The sequence below is a fragment of the Tenrec ecaudatus genome, chromosome 13, assembly GCF_050624435.1.
Source record: "Tenrec ecaudatus isolate mTenEca1 chromosome 13, mTenEca1.hap1, whole genome shotgun sequence".
NCBI classification, from domain to species: Eukaryota; Metazoa; Chordata; class Mammalia; order Afrosoricida; family Tenrecidae; genus Tenrec; species Tenrec ecaudatus.
The window spans coordinates 80,599,848-80,619,320 of record NC_134542.1 but is presented as its reverse complement, the minus strand read 5'-3'; the positions used below and the strand labels follow the sequence as shown (position 1 = coordinate 80,619,320).

At 46.5% G+C, this 19,473-nt stretch overlaps 1 protein-coding gene across 4 annotated transcripts in view; it reads left to right on the top strand.

The window, feature by feature from the left end:
• TANC1 (tetratricopeptide repeat, ankyrin repeat and coiled-coil containing 1) overlaps positions 1–19,473 on the top strand; it is a 299,529-nt gene that overhangs the window by 145,606 nt on the left and 134,450 nt on the right. For all 4 annotated transcript variants that reach the window (XM_075529696.1, XM_075529694.1, XM_075529697.1 and 1 more), the window contains one exon: positions 6,227–6,424. In XM_075529696.1, the coding sequence (XP_075385811.1) occupies positions 6,227–6,424 (198 nt within the window). The remainder of the gene's footprint in view (positions 1–6,226; positions 6,425–19,473) is intronic.

The following is a 19,473-nucleotide window of genomic DNA, read 5'->3' as shown; positions in this document are numbered from 1 at the left end:
TGTGCTACTTTTGTGAACCACAATGTAAATATCTGATAGGATGATTTTCATTGTTACAAATTAAACATCATTAAAACAGTGATTAATTACAAAAACAACATGCAATTATGTATTGCAAAATATTTAGTGACAAGTCAATGACATTTTGTCCTGCAGCACGGTGTAGCATGGGTAACAGTCTTCACGCCGGGTAGTTGTATGTGGACATACCTGCCTGTGGGCTGACCTGCCAGGAGATGGATAGAGGAGCCGGGTCTCAGTTCCTAAGTCCATCGAAATATGTGTTTTCAGATGGTCTTAGGCAACCCTGTGAAAGGGTCGTTTGACCCCCACCCCCTCCAAGGGGCCGAGACCCACAAGCTGAGAACTACTGCCCTTGATCACTCTGCTTGCTTTGTGCCTGCCTAGTGACATGCTGGCTGTCGACCGATCGGTCATTGGTGAGTCCCACCTTAGCTTTTTCACCCGCTTTGTATCCTTGTTGATGAATAGAAGCTGACATTCGGTGTCTGTAATTTCCTCTGGAAAATGGAAACGAAGCAGAGTAATATACCGGGGGCTGAGGTAGTGAGCTGCCCAAGTCTACGTGCCATAGGATCCCCTCCTGCCCAGACCCCCAGTGATACAATCCAAGTGGCGCGGCACAGCTGCTCCCAAGGCGGAATGTCCTCCTGGCGACAGCATGCTTTGCACATTCATCCCCACCAGCCAGCTCTGCAGTTAGTGGAAATACTTGCTTCGCTGCATGTCAACACAGTAGATGGGCGGACTAGCACGAGGAAGCTCTCTAATTCCCTGTTTACCCTTTTCCCTATTTGTCTCACGCCACATTGGAGAATCCTAAGGATTTAAGAACATAAGCCCCTTCTTAGGCACCATCATCACTTTTTCTTTTTTTTAAATCATTTTATTGGGGGCTCATACAACTCTTATCACAATCTATACACACATCAATTGTATAAAGTACATTTGTACATTCATTGCCCTCATCATTCGCAAAGCATTTGCTCTCCACGTAAGCCCCTGCATCAGCTCATTTCCCCCTCCCTCCCTGCTCCCCCCTCACCCATCATTGCTCTTTATTTCTGTCAATATCAGAATAGATGCATTTCTCCCTTCTTCGCGCCGCCCCGCCCCAAAGAGGGGCATGAAGTTTCATGAGTCAACGAGAGTGCCTTTTGACTGTGCCTTTGTGCTGTCTGTCCTGGGCCATTGCACAGCCTAGGCAGTTTAAAGGCAGCTACCCCAAACCAAACCAGACTCACTGCCATCCGGGCAATTCTGACTCCTGGTGACGTGGAGGACAGGGCGGAACCCACCCCCTTGGGTCTCCGAGACTAGCTCTTTCCAGGAGAAGTCTCCCTCCAGTGGCTGGTGGTTTCAAACTTCCAACCTTGTGGTTCACAGCCCAACTCTTAACCACTGTGCCACCGGCTCCCTGAAGGACAGCTCCAGGGTTGAGGAAATGGTGTGGGAGCCACAGCTGGCTTCCTGGATGCAAAGGGGGGAAAGGAGGATTCAACTCTATATGCGCCCCCATCCCCCGGCTATGCCAAGGCAGCGGTGAACTGTGCTGCGAACCCGCACACCCTGGGTAGGACACACAGTTCACGACGACGGTGGCGCCGTTCCTGGAAGCTCACGTCACAAATCATCATCAGCAAACAGGGGAAAGCCCACCTGCAGCACCTTTTCTTGGCCATGCTCGTGGGTACATCTCTCAGGTCCTCGGCCCCCCCTGGAGCCCCTTTAGTGTTGAGAGATGCACCAGCGACACCCACTGCGCAAGCAGCCTCCTGAGAATAACTCCCTGAGGCTGCGACCACGGCGCTCTCCACCTGCATATCTACCTCCTGGGGTTTCTGGTCTGAACGCCCACAGTTGGAGTGATCTGACACCATTCTCGGGGTCACGGCACCTGCGTGCTATTCCTGTGGCCCGTCCTGTGGTGGGGACTGGCCCTGGGAACCAGGTATCAGACCAGAGAAAACCAGCGTTCCTTCTGCTTGCACACGTTGTCTCAGAGTGGACAGCGCTCGGCACGGTCAGAGCGGCCATTACTGTGCACCCCAGCTCGCTCTTAAGAGCCTTTCATTACGAGACTCAACGGGGAGACAGCTGGGAGGCCCTATGTCCTGCTGCAGGGCTCAAAGGCGCCCTGGTCCTGTCCTGGATGATGAGCTTGGCTGCTTGCCACTAGATCAGTGCTAAACTTCCCGCTTCTCTGTGGGAGAAAGGTGAGCCTTTCTCCTCTCTGGGAAACCCATGGGGGCAGGTCAGCTGCCATGCATGGTTGCTGCGGGTCAGAACTGGCCCCATGGCAGTGAATAAGCTAGAGGCCGGGGAGTTAGATTATGGGAGATTCCAGGGGCCTCCATGGTTGAATAACACTAGGCCATAGGGCCCCAGGAGTTAGGTGGTTTGTTCAATGCAGACTTGGAAGCTGTGTCTTGTAGAGCAGTGCTTCTCCACCTTCCTAATGCCGCGACCCTTAATACAGTTCCTCATGTGGTGGTGACCCTCCAGCCATAACTTTATTTTCGTTGCTGCTTGATAACTCACCACTGTGTAGAGTGCTGGGTGGGCCCTTTGCCATTCAGATGGACTCACCCTTCACTGCCCTCTGCTGCTTCCTTCTCAAGAACAGAAGTGTTTGCCTTATCTCCTTGCTGTCAGGCAGAGACCATTGGGAGCTTAAGTATGCTGGGCGGACAGGTGCCTCATCTCCAGGCAGATCCGCCCACATATGCATACCCAGCGTGAAGACTGTTACCAGGCTACACCATGCTTCGAGACAAATTTCATTGATTTGTTCCTAGAAATAAATATTTCACAATATATGATTACATGTTGCTTTTGTAATCACTATGCTTTTATGATGTTCAATTTGTAACAATGAAAATACATCCTGCCTATCAGATATTTACATGATGATTCATAACAGTAGCAAAAGTACAGTGATGAAGTAGCAATGAAAATAATTTTACGGTTGTGGGTCACCACAACACGAGGAACTGTATCAAAGGGTTGTGGCATTAACAAGGTTGAGAACCACTGCTGTAGACCCATCCTGAATTTGTTCCGGGTACAAGTATCTCTTACTGGTTCCATGACACATTTCTTCTCTGGCTTTTTGAATGTTGATAAAGGTCTTTTATTTTGTACTCATTACATGTATTTTTGTCTTTGTATTATTTTATCCTTACCACCTTACTTCAATTTTGTTTTTTATCGTTTCGGTTGGGTTTCCCAGTTTGTGAAGCACAGGAGGAGTGGGTGCGTAATGAGAATACCTGACACAAGGGGTGATAGAGGGGACACGGGGGTGGGTGGGTGGGTGCTAGGGAGGGAAAGGGGATTTCCGGAGTAAACGGTGACGGCGGGAGGGGGAAGGCAGCACTAGAACTGATTGGGATTGCACAACTCATTTTAAAGGCGATTGATACATGACAGGGAAGTGTTCTAAAATTGATGTGATTATATAATTCTTCTTGATACTGATTGAACGATGGAACTCCTGAATTGTGTGATTTGTAAATGATGTGCCAATAAAACTGTTGGGAAAAAATAGAAAACATGAATAAACATGAAGAAATTGAGGGAGTGGGGAGGAAGTATTTGCCTTGGACCTTTTCCCAAATGCCCTTGCTTTTGAAAATTCCTAGTGAGTTTCCAGCCATTGAAAACCCTGCCAAGCATAGTATTCTTGCTTTCGCTCTCTTTCCCTCACTCACTCTCCCTCTCTCTCCCCCTGTCCCTCCTCAAATGCCAATGCTTTGGGCATTTGGTGATCAACTCCAGCTTCCCAAGTGTACTAAACCCTGCCGGGCTTGGCTAGTCCATGGGGACTGAAGCTGTCCTCCTGAAAGGCCAGCTCTCATGGCTTCCCTCTCCACAGCGTTGTTATCTCTGAGTTGGCTTTGAAAATAAGGCATGAGCTTGTTTCGGACTTGGCCTTGTTCTGTTGTCCACGGCCTGCCTTTTGCTATCCAAACAACTCATCCCCTGTGATGGCCCATCCTTGCTTGTTCCATGCCCCCCTGCTTCGTTTTTCTGTTATCCACTGTCAGTCTGCTGAACATCCCCCCCCCCTCCGCCCTCCTTTGTTTGTCATTCTGTGCAGAAGCCCTTATATGGAGGGAGTGACTGGACATGACCACCCCCAGCCAGGGAAGAGGCGCACAGCAAGGCGACTTGGCTCTCCCTGGTTTGGGCTGCTTCTCGTCTGAGCCTAAAGAGACACAAAAATCCATCAACACTGACTTTCCATCTGGCTCAAAAAAACCGAACTTACTGCCATCAAGTCAATGCTGACTCATAGTGACCCCCTGTGGGCTTCCCAGACTGTAACTGGATGGGAGTCAGAAAGCCCATTCTTTCTCCGTCGCAGCTGCTAGTGGTTTCAAACTGCTGACCATGTGGATGGCAGCCCAGCTTGAGACCACTACACACCATCAGGGCTCCTTCTGTCTGGCCAGGTGGCTTTCTTTTTCGTTTTTCCAAACTCACCCCAGATGATTTGGAGTCAGGAAGGCGTAGGAAAAACCGGTAGAGTCGGTGTTGTCAGAGATTGATTTGCTTGTGGAAAACTTTATCTTTCTAATTCTGTTGTGCATAATTTAAAGCTTGAAAATGCTTTTAAATTTTAAATGATTTATCTTCTCTCCGTGCATCCTCAGTTGTTTCTTCCTACCCCCGGAGGGGGAAAGGGTACTTGATAGGTGAAGAGCACACAAGGGCACTTCAAAAGTTCATGGTAAAAAGGAAAGTAAAAAGCCAGTGAGTATTTTCCTTAAACTTTTTGAAGTCCCCTTAAAATATTTAGATAATTAAGGATTTGACCCGGCCCCCAAAACAAATCAGCTGGCCCTTGGTAACACCTTCCCTGCATATTCTACCATGATTCCATCTTCAGCCTTTTGAGGGCTCTGTTTTCCACAGCTCTCACTTCCATTGAGTCGATTCCGTGTGGCAGTGACCCTGTACGGGCTTTGTGAGACCGCTCGTCTCCATTTGACTGGTGGGTCAACCTGCCATGCGGTCCACCACCAGGGGTTCAAATCCCTCACGGTAATCTTGTTTGTCTTCAAGTTGAGTTAGGGGTTGACAACTTAAAGGAGAGCCTGCCCTATCAGTGAGCTATGGTTCTAGTCCAGCCATTGGTTTGGAGCAGGTTGGGTTTTAGGAAGTGAACGCTGCACTGTGAGGATGGTGGAGTGAACAGGTTGAGTCTACAGGTGTAGAGTGCTGGGGAGGAATGTTCAGGTAGAGTAGACTCTGGAACATTCTTGTTTGAAAGGGCTGACGGGGAATTCTGAAACAGATGAGATCCATTCTGCAAATACTTACATAAGATCAGTAACCTCCCTCCCTTATTAGTCTCAGTTTCTTGTGAACAATCCTTGATCTGATCTTATATCACTGGCTACCTAGACCCATTCTTAGACTTGAAACCAGATCAGTTGGCATGATCTGGAAAGAGATACGGGACAGGCTTCATTGGGGCTTAAGAAGTGATGCTTGAGTTTTACTTTGAAGGATTAAAATGTCGTAGGAGTTGGAGGGAGTGACTTTGCATGTCAGCAGATGCATTGGGCTGCAATCCCCAAGGTCAGCAGTTCAGAACCATCAGTCCCCTCAAGAAAAAGATGGGGATTTCTATTCCTGTAAAGAATTACAGTCATAGAAACTCACAGGGTGAGTCTACCCTGCTCTATAGGGTCACCATGAGTCAGCATCCACTCAGTGGACTTCAGGGATTTTTGAGTTAATGCCCCAGTTTACCCTTCACCCTTCGTTTTTTACACTCCACTGGAGAATCGTAGATATGTAAGAAAACAAACTCTTTCTTAGAAATGATCACTACTTTTTATTTCTGACGATACCATAATACACGAATTTTTCTCTTTTCTGCCCATTTGGGACGTGACATCTGTCATAGTGTGACTAGGGAGATGTGTGCCTTCCTCTTGTGTCTCTGGGGTCTAGCAGGCAATCCCCTTAGCCTAGGTCAGTGAGTCAGGCAGTATACTGACAGCTACAAGGTTGAGAAAAAGCGAGGGGATGACAGCTGGCCTGCTCTGGGAACATCACGGAGAAGGAGAATCCAATTCCATGCTCATTTTTAAGTTTCTTAGCCTTGTAGTCCAAGAATAGTTCTTAGGAGTTAAGTTTGGATCTACCTGTAATGGACGGTCTAACGTAAGGTCTTATCTCTTCACTGCAGGAGGTGACTTTGATCCAGAGACTTCGCCAGTCCTTCCTCCTGGCCATGGTGGGGACTTCCCTGTTAGCAGCCTTTCGGTAGCAGAAGACACCTACAGGGTGAGCTTGGCCAAAGGTGTGTCTATGTCTCTGCCATCATCACCCCTGCTGCCGAGACAGGCCCACCTGGTACAATCAAGATCCAACAAGAAGTCTCCAGGTAAGCAAGTCACGGAGCTTACTAAAACCAGTTGTCTTTGTTTTTCAAGTTATGTTGTTGGGGTTAGGGGTCCTGAAGTCTGTTGCAGCTCATCGCGACCCAGTATGCTCTAGAAAGAAGCACTTCCTCCTCCGGTGCCACCCTGAAGGGTACCTGTGTTAGAACCCATTATCCCAACCCAACCTGTCTAGATCCAATCCCTCAGGGTCTCCTCTCTCTCTCTGATTCTCTGCTTCACCTAGCACGAAGTCCTGCTCCAGGCCCTGCCGTCCGCTGACTTTGCACCTAAAGTACGCCTGACAGACTCGCATCCTTGATTCTAAGGATCATTCTAGCTACGCATCTTTCAGAACTGGTTGACTCATCTTCTAGAATCTCGAAGTTTCTGGTGTATTCAACATGGCTGGCCAACACTAATTCAAAGATGCCAGCTTCTTCGTTCAGTCTTCCTTATTGATTCCGTTTCAGCATGCATAGGAGGCAGTCGAAGAGACCATGGCTTCGGTCAGGAGTACCTTAGTCCTGAAAGTGATATCTTTGCTATTTAAACAAGTTGAAAACAAGTTAAAAGAAAACTAATGCTCAGAAGAAATCGTTTAGAGGAATGCTTTTCTTTGCTACAGTAATTTCTAGAAGAACATCTTTTTTTTTTTTTACATTTTATTAGGGGCTCATACAACTCTTATCACAATCCATACATACATCAATTGTATAAAGCACATCCGTACATTCTTTGCCTTAATCATTTTCAAAGCATTTGCTCTCCACTTAAGCCCTTTGCATCAGGTCCTCTTTTTTTTCCCCCTCCCTCCCTGCTCCCCTCTCCCTCATGAGCCCTTGATAATTTATAGATTGTTATTTTGTCATATCTTTCCCTATCCAGAGTCTCCCTTCCCCCTCCCCTTCTCTGCCGTCCATCTCCCAGGGAGGAGGTTACATGTGGATCCTTGTAATCAGTTCCCCCTTTCCAACCCACTCACCCTCCACTCTCCCAGCATCGCCCCTCACACCCCTGGTCCTGAAGGTATCGTCCACCCTGGATTCCCTGTGCGTCCATCTCCCATATGCACGAGTGTACAAACTCTGCCCTATCCAGTCCTGCAAGGTAGAATACGGATCATGGTAGTTGGGGGGAGGAAGCATCCAGGATCTGGGGGAAAGCTGTGTTCTTCATCGGTACTACATCCCACCCTGACTGACCCATCTCCTCTCCTAAACCCCTCTATGAGGGGATCTTCAGTGGCCGACAAATGGGCCTTGGGTCTCTACTCTGCACTTCCCCCTTCGTTCACTATGGTATATATATATAATTTTTTTTGCATGATGCCTTATACTTGGTCCCTTTGGCACCTCGTGATCGCACAGGCTGGTGTGCTTCTTCCATGTGGGCTTTATTGCTTCTGAGCTAGATGGCCGCTTGTTCACCTTCAAGCCTTTATGACCTCAGACACTATTTCTTTCGATAGCCGGGCACCATCAGCTTTCTTCGCCACTTTGAAGCAGAACATCTTAAGAAAAAAATTATAATTTGAGCAAATTCAATCCTTTAGTTTAACTCTTTAATCTGCTTTGAAAGCCTAGGCTCAACTTTTACAAAGATTCAAGATCCTGTGAATGCTAACGTTAACCATCAATTTTATTTTCTTTTTGAGCCGTTTCATGAGCTAGAAAGCTATAATCCAAATGCATTTTGGTGCTTTTAAAGGTTATGATTTTAGGCAAGTGTAATCTGAAGACAGCCTGTTTATTTATGACTAAGTATTTTATTTGCTTGACATGGTTACATCATCCAGCATTTGAGCTGCTATAAAATTTGTGAAAACAGAGGGATGGAAAAAGTGGAGGCAAGGGACTTATAGATTGCTTGTAATAAAATATTTTGGCTTCCCTTCGTATATGTCGGGGTGGAGAACCTTTGTTCTGCCACGGACCATTTAAATAAACATATATTTTGACAGTATTCGCAGGCTATACAAAATTATCCACTGAAAAGTTATCCTGCTCTGTCTGATTAAACGTAACTAACTCAGTTCTATTGTGATGGCTGGGCCTGCTTCTCTTTGGTAAGACACGTGACGTTAGCTGGTATTGATGATTTCACGGTCCAGGGCCATTCCTCCCTCACCCCTGATCTATCTATGTCACCTTTGTTCAGTTAACACTACTGAAGGAGGCAAAGAAAGTCATGTTTTAGCCATGAGGAGAATCTTACAGTGCAGATACCTGGGCTCCATCTTCTTTGACGCTTGCTGAATATTGGTTTATTAAAGGCAGATTATTTGAGGCCTGACTGGTCATTTGGCAGTGCAGGGAATTCTCTCAACGCACAGTGCTCTAAAATCTTCCCTGGGGCTGTGAAACGGGTGTTTGTGTTTGTGATTTTTAAAATGCTTGTTTTACTGGCGATGTCCATATGACTTACTGGATGGCCATTTAGTGAATAATTCAGTTTTATGTGGTTGTAAACTTAAGAAGAAAACTAATTAGAACTTTGATGTTAGAAACGATGCTATGAGTTGGTCACTGTCTAAAATCTTCTGTTTTGCTAGAATAATCTTAGTTGGACAGCACTGTTTACAATCATTAGTTGAAACTTGGAAGCGATTTTGGTATGAAGTGATTTCCTGTGCAAAGGGATGTGACCTGCTTATCAGTATTTGGGGAAAGTCCTGGAATGCCCTCTTCCCCCTTGGACCTTCCCCCACCCCTGTAGCTCTTTGTCAGATTTCTTCCCTTCCTGCAAGGCCTGTTCCCACACTGCCTCTGGCCATATCATCCCATTTTAATCACTCCCTTCTTGTGAAAAATGCTCACAGCATTTCATTTTTATCACCAGCCATGCCACTTTTCCTTGAAGTAGTATGTCTGTGAACTCCCTAGGTGTGATGCCTGGGGGCAGGGGAGATGTACATTTTATTGATATCAGAGAGGGAGATAAATCCTGGATCCTTAAAGGGCCTCTTTTGAGGATCATGGCTAGTCTCAAGATTCTACGTGTGCTCTTGGAAAGAAACCCAGCGCACTGTCATCAAGTAAATGCTGGTCGTAGTGACCCTATAGGACAGAGCAGAACTGCCCCGGTGGGTAGCTCTCCAGTCGGCAATCCAGTGTGTTTACATCAGTGGTGATAAAGTATTCAGTGGAGACTGGGTCTATGTAGAGACTCAAAAATGGATTTAGGGCTCCCACCTGAAGCCTGTAGCTTTCTGGTGCTCAGAATGTTAGCTCTCATCCACTGTTGGACAGTTTCCCTTCCTGTCGTATGCGGAACCCTGGTGATGCAGGGGGTACGTGCCTGGCTCCTACACAAAAGGGGAGCCCTTAGAGTCAGGGTTTGTCCAAACCTCTCAGTCATGGCTGACTCAGTGAAATCTGAACAGGTGAGTTTCTGATATGTGGATGCCCTGGCAGAAAGCCCAGGATAGGAAAAACGAGTGGTTGGAGCCCTGGAATGGGACATGCAGCCAGCCCTGTTAGGAGCCTGATGGGGGAGACTGGTGATTGCCTGGCCACCATCTTTGAGCTGGGCGCCCTGCCAGCCTAGAAACGTGGTTGCTGTACAGTGCTATGTTAGAAAAGACTGCTGTCAATCAATTGATGCTGCTGCGATAGTAGGACTACAGAATACTTTGGAGAGACCCTAGGGGGATACTTCAGGCACAGCTTTATTACTAATAACAGATGGCAGGTCTGTTTTCGTGGTGTTTACGAATGGCCTAACAAACACGGGAGGTGTGTCTATCAGCAGGGGTCTCAGCGAGGCCACACGGCAGTACATATATGTAGGCACAGAATCCATCACTCCACCTCATCTGCTCATGTATTCTGGCCCAAATTAGGTGTCTTTGGTCTTGAGAAATATCTCAATGTATTTGTTTTCCTCCCACAAGAGCTATCTTTTTGTAAATTGTTTGCAAGGCCTAACGAGATGAATTGTTCGTGGGCATTCATTTTTCTGTGCCCACCCGCCAGCTGAAAAGATGGAGGAGCCAGTCCACCCAGAGGTGCTTGGGAGGAGAGGCCCAGCAAGCCCATGCAGCACTCTGGCTCTCACACGTAGGGTCACCACGAGTTGGGGTCGACAGCGCCTAGTTTGGGAAAGTTCTGCGACATTTAACTTTTTATTATTTTTTTTATTAAATACTTTTATTGGGGGCTCTTACATCTCATCACAACCCATACATTCATCCAGTGTGTCAAGCACATTTGCACATATGCCACCATGTTCAAACATTATCATCCCACTTGAGCCCCTGATCTCTGCTCCCCATATTTTCCCCCTCCCTTCCCCGCCCTCCCTCCTTCATGAACCCTTGATAAGTTACAGATTATTATTTTCATATCTTATATCGTCCTCCGTCACCCCTCACCCACTTTTCTATTGTTATCCCCCTGAGAGAGTGTTTGTAGGTTGATCCTTGTGATCCATTCCTCCTTTCTCCCCCACCCTCCCCTAGTCCTCCTGGTATCCCTACTGTCCTTGTTGGCCCTGGGGGCTTTATCTGTATGTGTTTATCTGTTTATGTGTTGCGGGCTCTTATCTGTAGCAATATGCATGCTCTGGTCTAATCCGATTTGTAAGGTAGAATTGAGGTCATAATAATGGGGGAAGGAAGCACCAAAGAACTAGAGGGAATTTGTGTTTCATTGGTGCTATACTGCACCATGACTGGCTTATCTCTTCCCTGTGACCCCTCTGTAGGGGGATGTCCAATTGTCTATAGATTGGCATTGGGTCTCCACTCCACCACAACCCACCATTCACCTTGGGTAAAATTATTGTGTTGGGCCTTAGATGCCTGGTAGCTAATGCCATCGACACCTCATTTTCACACAGGCTGGTGTGCTTCCATTTGGGCTTTGTTGCTTCTGAGCTAGATGGCCACTTGTTTATCTTCAAGCCTTTAAGACCCTGGACGCTATATCTTTCAATAACCGGGCACCATCAGCTTTCCTCACCACATTTACTTATGCACCCATTTTGCCTTCGGTGATTGTGTCAGGAAGGTGAGCATCACAGAGTGCTGGATTGTTAGAACAAAGTGTCCTTTTGTTGAGGGAGTGCTTGGGTCAAAGCCCAATGTCATTCTGCTAATTCTTAACATATAGATCTAAGTATATAGATCTATTCCACTCTCATTATATGTATATTTACAAATGGGCATGCCTATATTTAAACCTCTATAAATGTCCTTTTTTTGCCTCCTGGTTCTTTCCTCTATTTCCTTTTACTTTCATCCCACCATCATGTTCGGCCTTCATTTGGGTTTGCAATCTGACCCAATCACGCTGGGGCGAAACACTAAGAGCATGTAAGCAGAGCATCAAGCGGAGCAAAGTGATGAAATCCCTGGGGGATACCAGAAAACAGACTTTGGAGATAGAGTGTGGCACCCAGCAGATTCAAATGGAAAACACTAGTAAAGGCCAACAAACTGGCCTTTCCATTTTTTGTCAGTGGCTTTCTTTTCGTTGTTGTTTTTGTTTTGTTGTTATTTTATTGGTCTTGACTTCCTTTGTTGTTTTATTTGGCTTTGCCATGTTTTTGTGCTTATTAATGTATTTGCATGTTTATCTAGATAGATAGGCAGGATAAATGTTTTGGAGATGAAAATAACAGGACCAGTGGTTCCTAGGGGACAGGGGAGAAGGGGAGGTGGGAGGAAGGAAAGGGGTGCGGAACCAACACATTTGACTTTATAATGGATTGGAGGAAATGTCCTTCATATTAGATGTTTTCCATCCAAATGGTAACTGAGTAAGCACTCGTGTGCCATACAGATTTACACAACGAATTAGCATCTCGTGACGCTAACTTGACTTCAGAAGCTGGGTAATTATAATTCAAAGAGAAAAGTCAAGGTCAAAGATGATTGCTTAAAAACAGCAGTGACTTTGAATACATCAGACTACAAACCCCCTCTCTCCCCACATTCCACCCGACTGTCTAACACACGCAGATTTCTGTTTAGACTATATTGCTGAAAACTTAGCCAGAGCCTTGAATGTTCTACCTGCCTATAAAAATAGTTGACATATGGTTGTGAACGTGCACTGGATTTAAAAATATCCAGCTATTTTAAACTAGCACTGTTGCTGGCAACACTGAGGTAACTGTACTCTTGTGTGTACAGGGCTGGCAATGTGTATTGACCGCCACACACACACACACACACACACACTCACTCACTCACTCACTCACTCACTCACTCACTCACACACTTTTCGCTCTCTCTGTATCTCTCTGTCTCTGTCTCTCTCTCTCTTCAGGATCAAGTCTACATCCCCTGCCTTGAAGTTGCCTCCATGGAATTTGTTCCCATTTTTACTGTGAAGATCGTCTTCTTGTTTAAGACGGTGCTTAAAAGGAAACCCAGCCTGCTTCAGTTACTTGCATAGACATGCTTCACCAGTTGATGCTCCTGTAGACACAGTCAGGACTGACAGTGTTGTACCATTTGGGCTCAAACCATGGAAACCACCATGGTAAGGAACCAAGATCAGCATGGCCTGTGCTCGTGAAAATTTGTGCATTAATACGGTTGGTGATTAGTGCCTAGAACTTGGAACTGTGGGCCTGGGATAATTTAAAAATGTGACCTTGCATTTTCATGGTGGAATTTCTTGCATTCCATTTCCACTGATAGCGATTAGCTTTATTTACTACCATCTTGCTCTGTTTATTTATAATATTTTGTTCCCCACTGCTAGTGGGAAGATTTTGTTTTCTGGATACTGCTTCAAGGTCCTGTTTTTCCTAAATGCAAAATGCATACTCTGGGAATGAGGACAAAGGCTCATGTTCTTTAAAGTAGCTCTGTAGCCCTTGCACATCATCTTGGACTAGACTTCGTTAGCGTTTGTCGTGCACCCTTTTGTCTTTGATGAGAAAAGTCCATTTCCTGTGGTTTGCTTGTTAACAGCATTAGTTACTTTCCATTTGGACTGCTTTCCCAAGTTTCTTTGAGTCTATTAGGAAGCCATCAAAAGGTAGGACGAAATGAGAAGCAGTCTTTGAAAAATACTTGCGGCAGTTACATAATCTCCTGTCAACTTGAGCAAGGGGTGGAGTCTAGTCTGTTGATCCGGTCATAGCCAATGAGGCCTCTGTGTGGGCATGGCCTTCTCCTGAGGAGTCTGGGAACGCCTGTCTTCCTCCTTGGAGCCGGGAGACACTCTCTGCTGGACATTCCTGTTGACAAGCCACATGAAGTCACTCTGATGGCAGCCAGAGCCCTGGAACGGAGGGGCCATGTGGAGATCCACACCAGGACTGAGATGCATCCACCACCACTGGATCCCCCACTGGCCTGGGATCTTTCTGTATTCAGCATCAGTGCATGTGCTGCATGAGTCTAAAGAGGAATTTATGGACTAGTATTTTGGCATATGGACTAATATGGACTTGATCTGGACTGGGATGTTTTCTTAATACACAATTGCTCTTTGATATAAAGCTCTCTCTTACACACATATGTGTGTCAATGATTTTGTTTCTCTAGTCTACCTGGACTAACACAATACTGTTACAGGGCATGACATCATGGCATAGAATGTCATTGAGATTGCTATTCTCATTCTCCCTTCCTTGTGTGAGACGTCTGGGTTTCCCCATCTCCACATACACACGCAGGATTTTCTGTTTTCATGACAGCCCCATGCATTACAGAGTGGACTTGTACCCTGTAGGGTTTTCTTGCCTGTAATCCTTACGGAAGCAGATTGTCAGCTCTTTCTTCTACGGCCTTGCTGAGTGGCTTTGAACCGTGGTGTGTTAGTCCAGTAAGACTAGAGACACACATTCATAGCACACTCATAACTGTATGAGAAATAGATTTATATACAAGAGCAATTGAATATTGAGAAAACATCCCAGCCTAGTCCAGATCAAGTCCATTAGTCTGATATTAGCCCATATGTACTATACCAATCTATAAATTCCTCTTCAGACTTGCGCAACACATGCAATGAGGTCAAATGCAGGAAGATCACAGGGCAGTGGGTGGAAAGTCTTAGGAATCCAGTGGGGGTGTAAACATCTCGGTGCTGGTGTGGGTCTCCACGTGGCTCCTCTAGCTCCAGGGCTCTGGCTGCCATCAGCATAGCTCCGAGTGTCCTGTCAGTAGAGAGTCTCTCAGGGAATGAGTATGTCTCGCCTTCAGCAAACTAGTTATCTCCTCAGTGTCTCCAAATGAGGTCCTCAAGCTAAGACCTGATCGACAGGCTAGACTCCACCCCTTCACTCTTAGTCCTCTCAAATTGACAACAGATTATGTAACTACCACACGTGGTTGGTTTAGTAACCAGGCACAAACCTTTGTCACTTCAGTTCCACTTCTCTACTTGATCTAGATGATAAAGCAGTTTTGAAACCTGTTCTGATTGTCTTGTTTATTTAAGGGGAAACCCTCAAAAACAGAGACTCCAAAATGGAAACCACGTGGCCCTTTGACTTTGAGCGCAGTAAATGATGTCAGCCACTCAGAGAGAGGATTTCTTTCATTGTTGTATAGAAGCTATTTCTTGTGGAATTTTTGGATATCCCATTATTGAAAGAGAAATTAGCTTTTTGACTTTTTCCCCCTCAGTTATTTTTAGGGTTTATGTATGTGTTTCCTATGTCCTAGCCATCAACTAAAAATTACTTTGTCAGTAACATAAATTGACGTTTGTTTAATATATGGTTTTAAAATTGGACAACACTTCTACCTAGCGAGTGGAAGTGTTCCCAAGATTCTTATACCCCACTGGGGTAGTTAGATCATTTCATGTCAACTTGATAGAGTGAAGGGGGGACGGAGTGTAGCCTGTCAATCAGGTCACAGCCTGATGATGCCTCCTGATGGGCGTGACCTTCTCATGAGGATTCTGGCCATTCCCTCTCCTCCTACCTGGAGGAGGGCCACTCTTTCTGCTTCACCTTGTTGAGGAGCCACGTGGAGACCCGCAGCAGCGCTGAGATGCCACTGGATCCACAAGACTTTCCTCTCACCGGACTGTGATCTTACCACACTTGGCATCATTGCATGTGTTGCATGAATCTGAAGAGGAATTTATAGGCTACTGTCAGACATATGGGCTAATAGTGGACTTAGGGACTTAATCTGGACTGGGCAGGAGAGATTTTCAATATGCAATTTCTATGCTATAAAGCTCTCTCTTACACAATCATGCGTGAGTATTTCTCTAGTCAACCCGGACGAGCCCACCCACCTTCTCTTAACTCCATGGCAGAGCTCTGCTTCTCAAAACCAGCTGTGTAACGAGAATTCTTCCGAAGGCTGTTGTCTGACTTCACGAGAACAGTCTGCCCACGATTGAATAGAAGGCCTCAAGGCAATGGCTGGAGTGTGTTAGGTGTCTAGGGTGGTTCCCCTGTTCTTGGTTCTCCTCTCAGGAAGAGTTCTTGCTGCGGATGCACTCTTGTGAATCCAAGTACCTCTTAGGAGGAGGGACAGGGAAGCTGAAGGGAGCACGGTGTCAGATAGCACCCCTGTCTCTGCAGAGTGTGCCAGGCTGCGTGGCAGGGGCCGAGGGAAAGTTTGTGGTCGAGAAAACCATGTTGAAAATGGCTGGGAGGTGGAGCCCACAGAACCAAAAGAGCAGACCAGAACTGAGAAAGAAGAGCGAGGGCAAAGCCCTGAGGGGCCCGCATGCACGCGCCTCACACACAGGAGAGATCCTGAAGGAGGGACGCAGCGGCCTGCCCCAGTCCGTGCTATCCATCCCCTCCTATCCCCGCTTAGCAGGTGGGGTGAGGGGCGTGTGGGGTGTGGTTGAGCATATTGGCCATTCTTAGTGGTTGCGTTCAGGCACCTGTGTGTGCCCACATTGACCTCTACCTGTGTCTAGGTGACCTTGGCCTGAGCATCCCCAGCTTTGAATCATCCCCACAGGGGCAATGATATGTGCCTGATTTCTCTGCAAACCCACTATTTTGGCATGGCCGTCTAATTTTGGTCTGCTGTAGACATTCGGTGGAGACAACCCTTTTCCCCCCTAATCTTCCTACCTGTCAAGTGGATCCCTCAACCTCTGGATTCCAGGAGAATTCTCACTCCACCTGAGACCACACCCTTCTCTGTCCCCACCTTTGTAATGTGCTGTTAGATCACGAACCATTCCCAGTTTGTTTGAAGAACTTAACATGTTAAGGCCATTGTATCAGTGTTTTTTTAATCCTCCCTCCCTCTCGCTCTCTGATGGATATTTACATTTCTGAAGTGAGTATTTATGCTCAGTGGTTTTTGTACGTACCTGATACTTCCACCAGGGGGGTGATGAGCCAGATGGTCTAAAACGCTTCGGCATCTTGGTACATATTTCCCACTTGTTTTCCAGAGGGGCTCTATTGCCTGGCATTTCCTTCAACATTAGTTGAGATGCTGCTTTTCGAAGTTGGCATCTCCTGGGAACAATCTGAAGGGGTGGTGCTCGGTGGGGGCTTTGTCAGAAGCGGGAAGCAATGGGAAGGAGGGGCAGGGAAGGAGTCCTCCGGTCCCTCTTGTCAACTTCTTGAATTGTCTGCATTTGTGAGGCAATTCCCATTTTCCTTCTTTCCGTAGTACTGTCCGGGGAATTCTCACAGCTGAGTGAGATCAAATTCATGGTCAAAACTCAACTGGCTTCTAGTTTCAGCTGCAACGGGAGTCTTTATGACGTGGAAGATCACAGAGCCCATGGAGGGTCATAGGGACATGTGGGAGTTGGAAAATCGTCTCAAACTCATCCAGAGCAGACCTCTTTGCAGATGTGGAAGCAGAAGCCTCCTGGCCCTCAGAGAACGTCTCCACTGCCATAGAAGTCAGTGGTAGAGACTGGTCTGCATCGTGGACCTTCTGGACCCAGAGCCCATTCTCTGATCTCGTCCCGTTGTTGATCTATTGCCACAGATGGCCTGTACGTGTACACAGATCTGTCTGTGAGGCTGCTGCTTGGGAGATGGAGACTACACAGAAAATAGACAGGCCCCCTTCTCCATTGTAGAATCTGTCCGCTCCAGGTGTCTTTGAACTTCCATAGGGGAGGGTCTGCCCTCCAGCCAGGGCACTTCCTCCTGCTCTGACGAACGGGAGAATATTCCTTTGCTGCTGCTTCTGGAGTGTTCTGTGGTAACCTCCCACAACCGAATAGCCTGCTCTCCCTGTGCCTACCGCCGTGCCCAGGTTGGGAACACGAGCACGTGAAAGTGTGCACACTCAGACTATTCTGTTAAAACATGCATTCACACAGTCAGTTGATGAGTGTTTTTGCCCCATTTTGCACCTAAGGACCTCTGAGGTCCATGTGCTCTCCTGGCTCACTGTCCACTTGCCTTTTTGTGGGAATGACGGTGCTGCTGTTCTGTGTCGGTGGGTCGGTACCTACTCATGGCAGTCCTGAAACACTGCCTGGTCTTGTGTCAGCCTCACAGTGGCTTTTACATTCGAGTCCATTATTGCAGCCACACTGTCAAGTCATCTTATTGAGGGCCTTCCACACTTTACCAAGCCAGATGTCCTTCTCTAGGGACTGGTCTCTCTTGACAACATGTGCAAAGTACATGAGACAAAGTCTCACCAGCCAGCCTTGGCTTTAAGCAGCGTTCTGGCTGTACTTCTTCCCAGACAGACGTTTGTTCTTCTGGCAGCCCATTTAGTGATATTATTGTAATATCAATCACCAGCACCATGATTCAACTGCATCGATTCCTCTTTGGTCTTGCTTATTCCTTCCTCCTTCGGTCTTCCTGGTCCAACTTTCACGTGCAGATTAGACCACGGACCCTAGAAGTTTTTAAAAGGATTGATGACTACTTACGCCCCCTAGAAGACTGATGTAACGTGTGTAAGGTGGGTGTGGCCTTGAACATTTGAGGAATTTTCATGCTTCCCAGGTGATTCTAATGCATTGTAAAATTTAAGGACCACTGGTACAGAATAGGTGGTACCTCACAATTCCTTCTTTATGAAGCTTTGGGGTGCATGTATTGTTTTCAGAGTTTCCTTGTCTCTGAATTTAGAAATTGTTTTGTTGGCATTGAGTTGGCTTTGACCATGGCAACCTCATCATATGCAACAGTAGGAAATGATGCCCAGGTCTGTACTGTCAACATCATCATTGAAATGCTTGCGTTCATGGTGATCACTATGTATTTTGACTGCCTCCTAACCTAACTTTCCAGCCCCTCCTGACCTTCCGGCACTATTTTTAAAAAGGAAGAAAGAAACAAACTCACTGCCACTGAGTCCATGTGGATTCGTAGGGACCCTGCAGGACGAGGAAGACCTGCCCCTGTGGGTTTCCGAGACTGTAACTCTATCGGAATAGAAAGACCAGTCTTCCCCCCAAGGGCGGTTGGTGGTATCCAACTGCTAACCTTCTGAATTGCAGCCCAAAGTGTAACCACTGGCCACCAGAGTTCCTCTACAGCACTGTATTAGACGGTATTTTGGTGTGCTCCGAAGGGCTTTTCTGTTGGTTAATTGTCACAAGTAGATCACCAGGCCTTTCCTCCTGGTCTGCCTCGGTCTGGAGGCTCTGCTGAAATCCGACTGCCACAGGTGGCCCTACAGGGCTTTGAAATATTGGTGGCTCAGCTTTCAGTGTCGTAGCCATATGTAAGCCACCCAGTGATGTGACAAACTGATAGATGGGGCGGGGCCTTTAGAAATAACAATTGCTAATTTGAGGAGGAATTCAACTACCAAAGTGTACATAACACGATGCAATCTCCCGTGCGCCTTGTATTTCTCTGCATCCCTGAAAGGGCAGCCACTCTGGACACCTGGTTGAATGTCTTTTTTCCCCCTTGTTTCTATGTGTAGTACATAAAAGACAGTAATTCACTTTTAATCCACCCTATTAATGATTTATGAGAATTAGTTTTCCAACAAATACTGTGTAGTATAGATATCCTTATAAATATTTAAAGGTACCTCCGATACTTTCTTTTTATAAAATCTTATTTATAATTTAATGTGCCTGAGAATTTTTGTGCAAACACATGTCATTGTTCATTAAAAGTATGCATAGCATTCTTTGGGAAATATTTCCTTGCAATCAGCATT